Source organism: Apodemus sylvaticus, chromosome 5 (assembly GCF_947179515.1).
Source record: "Apodemus sylvaticus chromosome 5, mApoSyl1.1, whole genome shotgun sequence".
Taxonomy (NCBI): Eukaryota; Metazoa; Chordata; class Mammalia; order Rodentia; family Muridae; genus Apodemus; species Apodemus sylvaticus.
In genome coordinates this window covers 84,615,546-84,628,184 of record NC_067476.1, presented here as the reverse complement: position 1 = coordinate 84,628,184, position 12,639 = coordinate 84,615,546, and the positions used below count along the sequence as shown (strand labels likewise).

Sequence of the window (12,639 nt, the reverse complement as noted above, 5' to 3'; positions counted from 1 at the left end):
CTGTGATTGCTCTTATCATGGTACAGACAAGGAGATGGAGGTAGTATGGGATGTTTGTGAAGGTCAGATAAATCAATGCACAAAGGCAGCCTGATAGCAGTATAATAGAGGCATTTTGGTAACCTGATTTGAATCCTACTGCACCACATATAGACATGATCTTGGGCAAGCTTTTTCTTCCTTCGTGGTTTGTTGTCATGAGCTGAGATAGACAGAATGCAATACCCATTTTTCTAAAGCCCCTCCAAAGGCCACACATTAAGATCCGCAGTAAGCAGAAGAATCGATCAGAATTTGGGAACCTGAATTTTAGCCTCTAGATGGCCCTCCCTGAGCCTCAGTTTCCTCATTTGCCAGGTGAGGAAATTATTTATATTTCCAGATCAGGTGTTAAATCTGGCGAAGTTTCATTTTCTTTGTTTTCTTACTTAGTTGTTCAGCCAAGCTCTGATGTGTATGGAATGCTCATTAACATCTTCTGGAATGGCTATCAAGACAGAACTGGTAACCCAGCAAAAATAGCTCCAAGCTGGCTAAAAGGCTCGCAGATAGACAAATGAGGTACAGCTCAGACAGGGCAGATCCTCTGGGTATTAACTCATAAAACACTGAGAATTTCCAATGCCAATTCTGAGTACAGTGTTCCAATAATCTCAGCAAGTAGAGAAATCAGAAAAGAAATGTATGCCATCTCATTTGGTGACCCACAGCCCACCAAAGACCTCCTGGAGAATGAGCTGGTACATAAGCCGTGGGCCAAACAGACACCAGCTGTCACCATAATTTCTAAAGTAGAGGAGGACCATGCCGTTCAGGGTTTGAAGGGAGGAAAAGGTCACTATGTGAATCTGGACACAAAGGATATGGCCTCTTCTTCATGTGCAATAGAGATAAGACCAATAAAACTGCTATTCTAAGAGCTTCCTTTGAGTTAAAGTCAGGAAGGAAAGAGCATGGAATGGAAAGATATTGGCAAAGGAATCACTGACAACCCTGAAAACTAGGTCTGCCATATAAGCACCCCGAGGCTTGTATCGCTGTTCCTTGACATGAGGACAATGGCCACCCTTCCTTTTCAGACTGCCAGGAATGTCTGAGGGAAGCTATGAAGAATGGCAGCTCAGGGGCACCACAGGACTGGAATTGTCCTCATTTGAGAAGCTAGAAGTCATTTCCCTGTTAGTCTAATCTGTTCTCTGAATGAATGAATCGATCAGTGGGGCTGTGATTATTATAGTTCTTTGGAATTTCCTTTTGCCAGCAAGTACATTGATTACACAGACTGTGACCCACCTATCCTTTGTATTTACTGATCTCATAGAATCTGAGAGAGAAAGAAAATGTAACTCACAACATCCCAAAGCTATAACTTTAAATGTCTTAAAGTGACAGGCAGTAGATGGTAGGTGACCAAGCTAGGTCTGGGTGATAAGGAGCAGGGGTAGGCAGTACATGGAAAACACCTGTCTTAAAAGACATTAACATTTTAATTATTTTACAGCGTATTGCAAGGCAAACAGCAGGGTTCTGGGCTTGCTTCAGGCCACCTGCTGCCAATTCACAGCCTCCCTACAGTTCTAAAGACCTTCCTCATTTGAGACTCTGGAAGTGGCGGTGAGATGTGAGGGGAACAGGAAGTAGCTCGCTGGTTTTTGTTTGTTTGTTTTGCTTTGTTTATCTTCTACTTTAATTAAAGGCAGAAACTGTCTTCTCGTTTACCAGAAGCTCCTAGTTGGAGCAGACATGATGATGCGTAGATGATGCTATGGTATGTATGGTATCAGCCCAATGCTGAGCAGTTTGGAGACTGAAGCTTTCCATGACTCTACTTACAAACAAGATCTGAGTTTGTGGAGAAGCAGTTCACTTTCGATGAACCCTCAGGACAATGTTCTCAATTAAAAAAATAAATAAAGACAGTGAATAAAAGCTGTAGGGGAAGCAGAACCTTGTGCCACTTATTTACAATAATAGTATTTACTCAAATACTCTGTGTTGTACTGAGGAATCTTTGTAGCTCATCATATGCCTTGGAATTGGGAAAGAAGCATGTTTTAAATTCTAACTTGGCATGTTTAGGTGTCTATACAGTACATGTATGGAGATCAGACGACAACTTAAAGAAGTTAGTTGTCTTTTGCCATTATGTAGGGCCTTGGGATTAGCGTCTGATGTCAAGTACCTTTATCCACTTAGCTATCTCACCTACCCAAGAAGGGGACATATTTTAATGACAGAATAATTGGGCCCAGAATCAGTAAAAGTCACCCCAGCCATAGCCATGCCAGCTCATGAGGCGCAGTATAGCCTTGAACAAAACATAATACTTCCATTTCAACCTTGTGTGTTGAATGAGCATAGAAATAACTGTAGGGCCAAATTTATGGGACTGTTAAGAGTCAAATGGGATCTGGGCCCCAGTGGGCAAGTGCAATACATACAGATGGGATGTCTCTGTTTCCTCTGCATGCACGTCACTCACCTTACAGTCACAATCTGACCTCCATCCAGGATGACCCCATTCATCTGGGCTATGAAAATGGCTGCCACGGCCTCGTAAAGGGCTGTACCATCCATGTTAATGGTTGCTCCGACTGGGAGGACGAATCTGGTCACACGCTTGTCAATCCCTAGATTATCTTCCAAGCAACGGAAGGTGACAGGCAAAGTTCCAGCACTAGGGGTGAGAGAAGAGGAGAGAGAGAGAAAGAGAGAGAGAGAAAGAGAGAGAGAGAGAGAGAGAGAGAGAGAGAGAGAGAGAGAGAGAGAGAGAGAGACTCTGCTTTAGAGGCAGGGCAAAGCACAAACCAGAATGACACAGCAAAAAAAAAAAAAAAATAGCAGAAACTAGAAACAACTCTAATTAAGCTGCTGATAGGCAACAAAATATTTAGTTGGTTCAGGCTTCTCAGAACTACTTAGTGCCTGCCAAGTCCTCTGTCCTTCAGTCCCTGTTTCCATCTTAGGGTAAATCTCGAAGCTCATCTGATTGTGCACATGAATTGGGCTGCAAAAAAATTATGTCAGCTGTCAACAGCAAAACATAATGAGGAACTTTTGAATGACCCATAGTTTCATGCCAGAAATGCTATTCCAACAAAATGACTGCACGGACAGCATCCAGCCCCTGGGAATCATCTTGAGTTGGGCTCACTAACTTGGAGAATGCTGAACAAACATGCTGTACACTTTTTAGCATGAACCCAGGCTTTGAACAATCCACTGGGGGAATCTGACATACAGTCAAACTCCCAGACATATGGCTACCAGCCAATCCTAAGTCTCTGCAATGACAGGGGCAGGAAATCATGTGATCTGTAGCTGAAGGTGGTGTGGAGTGACTTCACTCTCAGTCCTCCCAGGCATGCGCTGGTGATCCACCCACGTGGCCCACCCTTAGAGGCTGGAACATTTGACATGCTCCTACATTTTCTAAAATAGGACACCTAAGAGAACAAGGTTTCCTCGCGGCCAGACCATTATATCCTTTTAGACAATGGTGCGGAAGAGATTAGGGTTTAAAGAATGTTACAATCAAGCAAAGGAACCAAATAGCACTGGTTGCTTTATAGTTTGTCTTGCTTTGATTACTTTCACCCTATTTAGGTGAACTGGAAAGTTTCCAGTGCAGGCAGCATTTGGAGGCATTTTCAAGCCCTGGTCATAGTTACTCCCTGACACTAGTTATAACTGGGGTATCAACAAGACTAGTCACATTCTGAAGGGTCTCAGTTTCTCAGAGTGGGAGAAAAAGATCAGCATAGAAATGTGCAGATTGCAGGGCATACTCAGGACCAATAATTCTGGAAGTTATAAAATAAGAGGCACCCAAGTCCACATCTTAAACTGACCGAGTAGGTATCTTAACAGACAGAACATCTTTTGTGATGACAGGTCAGGGCTCTGTAACACCTCCTGTTGGTCTTATGGTAGGAGAAGTCAATTGATTAGGTGGTGTGTTGGGGGGTGTCATTCTCATTTGCATGCAGGAGATACCATGGTCCTGGCTTACTGCCTCAGCTGTTTCTATTAGAAGTTGGTGTCCTTGTGTTCCCCTCGTTCCCTCTCCCCACGTCCTGGGACTGTTTCCTAGGGTTTCCTAGATACCATGACTGATCTAAAATGGCTGCCTAGTCATTGTTGCTGGCTGGGTTCTCAACCATATTGCTCAATGCATACTCCCTGGATCACTAAAATGTATTAATTTTTTTCAAAATGTCATCAAAGGGTCTTTGGACAGAGAGATGGGGAAAGGGTTTGTGAAGCTTGAAGACAGCTCCTGTTTTTCTGCTGAGCTCGTTTTTTATGTTTATGCCCTCTAAATCCACGCAGACTCAACTGACCCAACCCAGGACTTGAGGACTTGAGTGCTTTCCTGTGCCGACAGGCTGACACTCTGGCATTGCTTTTTGGCTCCCATCTGAGAGACCCAATGATGTTGCTAATAATAATGTCTAAGACTGAGATTCTCCCTGTGAAGTGATACAGCCTCACAGCATGCTCTGAAGCCAGAGATCTGGAACACATTCCTCTCTGGTGCTGGTCTTCATATTCATCAGAGTCAGTCAGCCACCCTCAGTGTTGCTACTGTTGCTAGGACGGCCCTGTTTGGAACCTTTGTGGCATAAGGTTTAAGTGGATCTAGGCCGTTTGCATGCACCCTGAGGCTCTTAAGCCTTGACTCTGTTTCTGATTCCATCTCTGCTACCTGATTGTCACCATCGGAAGTGAACGTCATGAGCTCCCCCTGCTATGGACAGGCCTGTTCACATTTCCATCTCTCCCTCTCCACAGGAAGAGTGGAGAGGAGATTGTCTTGTCTTTTAATGTTACCAGGATAACTGGCTATTCAAAGGAAAAACAATAATAATTTTTGAAATAATTTAAGGACAAATTCAAGAAAGCATTAGAAAAATATAAGGCCTTATGTTATAATTGTGGATAGAAAAATATTTGAGCAAAACTAAGTTTGTAAATTAAAAAACAAAAGAGTATTCACAGCTTTTAATATATATAAATAAAATAATTCCAGTGCCAAAAAATAGTATTTATGTCCAAGACTGATGTCTAGGAGGGAGATTTCTTATCTGTAGCATATGATGTAAGAATTAATAATTCATGTACATAATGTGAGCTTGAAAAACATCCAGGAAAGGATGAGTACCCACCAAGAAAAACGAGCTGGCTCACACATGACTCAAGAATCAAGAAATGGGGAGGAAAAGGGAGTAAGAAATAAAAAAAGGATGTATTCCCTCCTCTGTAATCAAATACATGCAAATTTGCTGAGTAGTTTTCCCACCAATCAGATTGGAATGCATCAAAGCAACACAGATGTAGAATACCCAGCTCTGGTGAGTGGGCGGGGAAGGACACTCAAACACAGTGGGAACATTATATTCTGGACTTTCTGAAGCGTTCATTGGCAGTGCATTTCAAAACAGCCGGTGTGTACCCCTTGACTCAGAAAGTTCATGTTTGAGTAATTGGCCTACATGTATGTATGTGTATGCCTGCTACCTATGGAAGCCAAAAGAGGGTGTTGGCTCTCCTTGGAACTGGAGTTACAGAGTTGTAAGCTGCCATTCAACTACTGGAAACTGAACCCAGGTCCCTTGCAAGAGCAGCAAGTGCTAAGCCATTTCTCCAGCTGTTTTTGTCCTGTATATTATAATGAAGCTCACAAAATAGCAGCAAAGGTCTATATTAGTAGCTATGATTTTCATGGTCTCTTGAGCTGGGAAAAATTAGAAGTCTCTAGAGTAGCATAGTAAGGAATGGACGATATATAAATGTGAAGATTAACCTCAAGGTTATTGCCCATTGCTATTAGCTGAAGACATACTTTTCTGGGGAGGTTCATTCTCTTCCTCAAAATTTTATTCACTGTCTCAACCTTGTCACTATTATGACATATGCACTTATGATCAGATAACAATATAAGGGTGGCTTTTATTTGCAGGAGGATGGTTAGCTTCTCTGAAGAGAAGCATTTTCATGGATATGGACATTTATCTACAGAGAATTTAAAGCATCAGGAAGTAAAAGGGAAATGTGGAAGTGTTCCCCCTAGCTTCTGGAAATGGGATACTAAATCTGGTCCCCAGTATTGTACACATTTCAGCCTTTTGCTGAAAGCTCACATTCTATTCATATTGAATCTCACTGGCTTCCAATATGCAAATACAATTTGGCTTCCCACTTGGCTTTTGGGTCCCTTGAGAAGATTCTGAGCCTGCACAGGGCATTGGAAGGTCCAGCCATGCTGTGTCACTGAGTGGGGGTGTCACCAACAGGAAACAGTCATGGGCTCAGCAGCTGGACCTGGTGGTTCCCTACTGTGGGTTTCAGCATTTGCTGGGTTCTGAGTTGCCTAGTGTTTTATGCTTTCAACTCAATTTCATGACACAAAGACATATAACCAGAAGTAAAACACTGATTTCATTCTGAAAGAGTAAAACACTTCAGTCTTTGAAACTCTAAGATTCTGGATGCATTTTGCCTTTGTTTTGTTGTGTTTTGTCTAACATTTGTCCAAGATTATATTAAAAATTACTTTTGTTTCCTATGAAATCCTTATTGATTGCCTAGGCCCTGAAAATATATAAAGAAGCAGGAGCTAACTTCTATCAAGGTCAAGTCATTTAAGCTGGATCTGAGGTGGGCAGGGAGGCCATTGGTCCTGCAAAGGCTCGATTCCCCCAGAATAGGGGAATGCAAGTCAGGAAATGGGGGGGTTGCAGGGGTAGGGGTTTTTGGAGGGGTAGCATGGAAAGGGGATACCATTTGAAATGTAAATAAAGCAAATATCTAAAAAAGAAAAAGAGAAAGACAAAAGAATCATTAAAGTCAAAGAATTAGCTGGTTTCTCATTGTTGGGGGTAAATCACCATTTACCCTATGAAAGTTGGTTCTCCTGGTGTCAGTGAGAACTCAGCAGTTGCACAGAAGACCTGGGTTCAGTTCTCAGCACCCAGATCACACAGCACACAATTGTTTCTAACTCTCTTTTCTGGCTTTTGGGGATACCAGCCATGTACACAGAGCCCATACACATGCAGTCACACACACACACACACACACACACACATTATAAAAATAGACATATCTTGTAAAATATAAGTTGACTGTCTTACTTTTAAAAAATTATTACCCAAACCTCAAGAGGTTTTTCTTTAAGAAAAGAAAAAAAAAAAAAAAGAACTCCAAAGCACAGGTGAGTCGTTAAGTGACCACCATCAGGCTCCACCCTCTGGTTAATATTTATGACTATACTACTTTGGTGCTTCATGGCATGCGAATCCACAGCATGCAACATCTAAACACTTAATACGAGGTCCTGTTTCTAGGCCAGTAGCAGACCACCCACGGGCTAACCAGGAGCTTCAGCAGTATGCAGGAGAAGCCAAAGGTTCAATGTGTTGACCTTGTAGAAAATATTCCCATACGTTGTGAAAAGGTGTGAATTTAGAGAAGATCTGGGAGAGAAACAGGAAGCAGCAAAGGGAACAAAAGCACCAACGTGGAGAAAGGTATTTTTTCCTGTCCTCTACCTGGAAGCGGTTCCCAGGGCCGTGATCCAGGCTTGGAAAATGCCAGCAAAAAAGGAGAATGGGTTTTTTCTGGTCACTACAAAGTAAATCAAGGGGAGAAAGATGCCCCCGTGAATGATAAGGCCCACGATCACCGTGATCATGTACATCCCCAGCTGCCTAGCAACCACTTCTAAGTCCTTGATGGCGATGATCTTCCCACAGATCAAGCAGGCGATACCCAGCGGGGAGTACCTGAAAAACACAAAGACAACAGGAGCTTTGAAGACATCCTAAAGAGGTTAGGGCCCTAAACCTCACCTGGGGACCCGAAGCTGGAGCAAAACCCTTCCCCTTCTTATTTATCATTTATTCTCTACACATACTCACGCGTGCCGCACACGTGCACACGTGCACACACAGGAGAGCATGCAGGCATTCGCACGTGCTCTCTCACACACGTTTTGCTAAGAAAGAAGATAAGAACCAATACTTTGAATTGGGTGGCTTAACTGCTTTATGGGCCTAGTGACGCATGTTCTAGCGATTAGGTCCAAAGGCAAACTTTATTGCTCAGGTGAGTTTCAGGAGTAAAGGGGGCATGCCTTGACATCCTTTAGTTTATCTTTCTGTAAACAACTGAGTTAAAGGCTGAGAGACACAAACTGTGTTTCTGGAATTCTTTAACTCCTTCCTAGAATTTGGGAAATAAATGAGACTTGTAAATGTCCATTGTTTTTAATCCTGGAAGTTGGGGAATGTATTTAAAATGATGGAGGCATTGGGGGAAAGGCAGAGAAGGAGTAAGGGAGGGGGGTTGCCAACATGAGAGTGTCTGTGCCAGAGAGTACATTTAGAGAAATGGGTTTTGGGACTTTTGAGCCTGAGACTCTTTCTCCCGCCTTAACAGCAAGAAGGCTGGCTCCTGTCCACTGTACTGCAGGCACTCAGAGCCTCGCTTAGCCTTACCGCAGCTGAACATCAGTGCTATTACTCAGTAATTAAGGAAACCATCATTTGGAAAAGTTCAGTCACTAGCCCAAGCCCACAGAGCCCAAAGGAGAACCATGGCACTTTGTGAAAGCCCTGAAGCCAGGGGTTTTCCTTACCAAGCCAAACTTCCTCCCTTTAGCACCCTGTTCCAGTTCCTTGTAAGCCAGCAATCACCATACACCGGTTTATCCAAGATTGACATTTGTGTGCTGTCGTTATCTTATAAAGGGGCTTGAAAACTGTCCTGTTCCCACTTGTGGGAAAACTCTCTCATCTCAACTTTATTTTTTGCTCGTCTGGGGTCATTCTTTATTATATCACCACCACCACCACCACCATCAACAACAACAACCACCACCACCACCACCAACAACAACAACAACAACCACCATCACCATCAGGTAGTGGAGGTGTTGCTAGGCATGAATTTACTCACACTTTGATGGTGTCTGACTGAAATAAGATATTTGTAGGAAGACTAACACCTCATTAATAACTGTAGAAATATTTTTGAGAATAACTAAGGAGGAAATAAAATCCCCAGACATGGTTCCCAACATAGGGGTCAGGAAAAAGGACCACCTAAGCAGACCCCTTCTCTCTTTGTTTCCTCCCCCTCCCTCCCTTGCTCCCTCCCTCCTTCCCTTCTCCTCCCCATTCTCCCTCCCTCCTTCCTTCCCTTCCTTCTTTCCTTCTTCCATTCTTTCTTTTGTTAATCAGGCCCAGCCCCAGGCCTTTCCCAAGTTAAACAAAGGCTACAGAAAACAGATTCCAGTCTTTAAACGCAGAAAAGACAGACTTTGTGCAGCCTTTCCCAGGCTACAGGACCTCATTTGGTGACATATTCTCATTTTTCAAATGTGCATCAAGGCTGAAAGAGGCTGAGTCCAACATTGCAACAGGCAACTTTGAGGCTCAAACTTTCGCATGTGCATCCGCGTGCACTGCTGAATCTCCCTCCTATCCTTCTCAGCTTGATTCCTTACTCTTCCCAGGGTTTCATAACAGTTTCTGTTTGCACATACCTGGGTCTCAAGTCCTCTCCTGGTCCATGCCTTTTTATCCAAGCCTGAGTTAATGAGACTTTCTAAAACCTCTCACTGGCTAGCCAATGGCAGATGGTTTGGTAAGCAAACCTTGCTCAGAAAGAACTGACAGCAACAAAACAGAGCTTTAGCGTGGCTCTGCTCTTTCCTGTGGGACTTTCAGCCTGATCCTTGCTTGTCTCTTCCCTGGGGTACAAGCTGGCCATGTTTGAGAACTGCTTATCTAGACATTAATAAGACTGTGAAACAAGCTTTCTGTCATGACACCAAACCCTCCTTCTGGCCATGTGATACTCTTCTGGTGTGCCCACAATCACAACATCTTATAAATCAGCTATGGAGTCCCAGGGACCAGCACTTTGTCTTCGAGACTGTAAAATAACTGAAGAAACTGCACCTTCCTATAAAGCCCTGAAGGACTTGTCTTCATAAACCACGAGATCAATTATTTCCCCAACACTAGTCAGCCTTCCAGGCTGTCCACAGAAACAGTTATGAGCTATTTAGAATGCTATTCAATCTTCTTTCATTTCCCCTCCCCCTCTCCCCAGGTCGGGTAATTTATAGAATGAACAAAACATATTTTCAAGGCACTTTTCCAAGGAAGATCAGTTATAAAGTCCCCCAGGGGGAGCACATTTGAGTCAGAGACAAATGGACTGGAGTGAAGGGCTTACCTTAGCTACACCCAGTAGGCAGGGTATAGGCAGTAGGGGTGGGCACTAGTTCTCACTGTAGATAGTATTAGCCAAGGCTACAAGGTGAGGCATAAGAGTCGGCGAATATGGAATGCTACTCCTAGTAGCACTCAAACATCTAAAATAAAATTAAATATTACTGCACTGTCAATCCCTAATAGGATGTGTGTTAATGGAGCATAAAAGAGCCCTTGCCGTTTGGCTTGGGGCCATTACTTCCCTATACCTGACTTGAGCTGTATTCCTGGGCTTCTGTATCAATAAATGAGCTCATTGGAGATGAGATTCCGTGGAAAAGAATGGGGCAAATGCCCCAAGACAAAGTTACCACTCAACACTGCTGAGATGAAACAAACAAGATCACAAGTTAGTAGAGCTAGAGGCCTAAGGCTCCACCCAAGAGTTCTAAAGCCACAGAACATTCAGTAATTATTGGATCCATTTCCAATTCAGAAAGATTATAGTCATTGGGACAGAAGTAGGGATGTCTCCACACTACCCACGGGTGGGCTGTATTCTCAGCTGCAGGCCTGTTTATGAGGCCACTATTCACATGTAGTCCATATGTCATTCCAGCTCCCACCCCCTGTGAATCCTGGCCCTCCTTTGTTGAAGGGTTTCGCCAAGTTGACCTTAGCATGGCTGCTCTCCACTTCACAAGCACAACCTCACCCACAACATTTAAGCTATCCAGAACCCAGTCAAGGTCTGTGTACCCGTAACCAGCTGCTTCACAATGCCCTGAACTGCCTGATATCAAGGTGTGTGCCCTGGGCTCCCACCAAAGACTGGTACGAGGACTTGTGTGTTTTTAAATGTGTTCCCTCAGATAATTCTGATCTGACAGAAAGTTGATATTTCATGAACAAAATTCTCATTTGCAAGTGATGAAATGCAAATGCTCCTTCATTAGCCTTTTAAAACTGTTCCCCTTAGCTCTCATTTATGGCAAACAAGTGAGGTCCTAACCCACTGACTTGTACTTTTAGGCTTGGTGCAGATAGTTAGATGGTGTGTGAAGTGGAGCTAAGCCCCCACACCTTCTCACAGTGCTGTCCTGTAGTCCCACTGGTTTGGCATCGCATGTCTCTAGAAACACTGTCACTGTCCAGGCTCTTAAAAAATGCAATTGTTATTTCAGCTATTGCTGAGAATTACAACAGACAGGAAGAAGTGACAAGCAGTTCACACAGCTTCCAGGTCTGCTGTCCCCGCCCCCCCACCAGGGGACTCCCATCACAATTCAATGAGCTCTAACCCCCCAGGGGCCCAGAGAGCCCTGGAGGCTCTGACCCACTCAGAGCCTGGCTCTGAGATCTCTTAACCTTCCTCACTGGCTCCAGATCTCTGTTGTGACCCTCGATAGCCTTTCACTTCCTCAGAGGACTCCTCTCAGCCTTTCAGCTTTCTGCCTGGTATTTACCATACTTCACTCCCACACAGCCCATCCTGGCCACTCCAGCGTACTTCCCTCACTCTCTCCCCGACAGCTCTGCCTTTGTAGTCTGTATTACTTTCGTAGTCTGTCTTCCCTTCCCTCTTTGCTAGACCCATGTAGGCAGAAACTCTCTGTGGTATTATTCATCATGGCCAATTTAGAAGGGATTATTTATTGAGTGAAAGAGCAAATGGGTTTGGGGGAAAAGTTCTTTGCTTTTACAAAACTTCAGTTAGATCCTCCTTCTGTAGGCTGTTTCCCTCCTTTCTCTAAAATACTGTTTCAGCAGAGAACCCCACTAAGTCAGTTTGGCAAGAATCCCCATCCTTCTGGGTGTGGGTGTGTGGCTCTTCATTTCTGATCATGTTCCTCATAGTTTAGCATCCCCAAGTGGTATCTGGCCTCCCTGACCTGGCTTCAACAACAATTCTGATAAGGTCTTAGCAGAACCCTCTGACTTTCGATGTGCTCCCACTCCATTGGTGATAAATTCCCACCTTCCCAGTATATCTGGGTCTGAGCCTAGCCCCTCTCTATCACTGTAAAAACAGTTGCTGTGGCCCTTATACACTCTGAGGCAGCCCTGCAGAAAGCCTTCCTTCCTTGCCTTAAAAAGCAGCATTGAATCTCTTTCCTTAAATAATACGGACGGTGGAGGGGCAGTAGTCAAGTAGCAGAACCAAAGGAAGGGCAGAAACTTCTTTTTCAGATAGAGGAAGACTATGGGAAGTTTTGCTTTCTATTTAAGTTTTTCAGAGTTTTAAAAAATAACAGTTTTAAGGAATTTTTTTTTATAAAAATGAGGATATGAAACTTAAAACAAAACTATGGGGTTTTCAGACTTCTTAAAGAACCAATGTGCACAGAGATGCCGGGGATACAGATGGCATAGATGGTGATAATGCCAGCAGTGGAATGACCACAGGCCCATC

General features: G+C 43.7%; 1 protein-coding gene across 2 annotated transcripts in view; it reads right to left on the bottom strand.

The window, feature by feature from the left end:
• Slc1a2 (solute carrier family 1 member 2) overlaps nt 1-12,639 on the bottom strand; it is a 123,846-nt gene that overhangs the window by 18,494 nt on the left and 92,713 nt on the right. For both annotated transcript variants that reach the window (XM_052183089.1, XM_052183090.1), the window contains exons 7-8: nt 7,554-7,787; nt 2,483-2,677 (exon numbers count right to left, since the gene is read on the bottom strand). In XM_052183089.1, the coding sequence (XP_052039049.1) occupies nt 2,483-2,677; nt 7,554-7,787 (429 nt within the window). The remainder of the gene's footprint in view (nt 1-2,482; nt 2,678-7,553; nt 7,788-12,639) is intronic.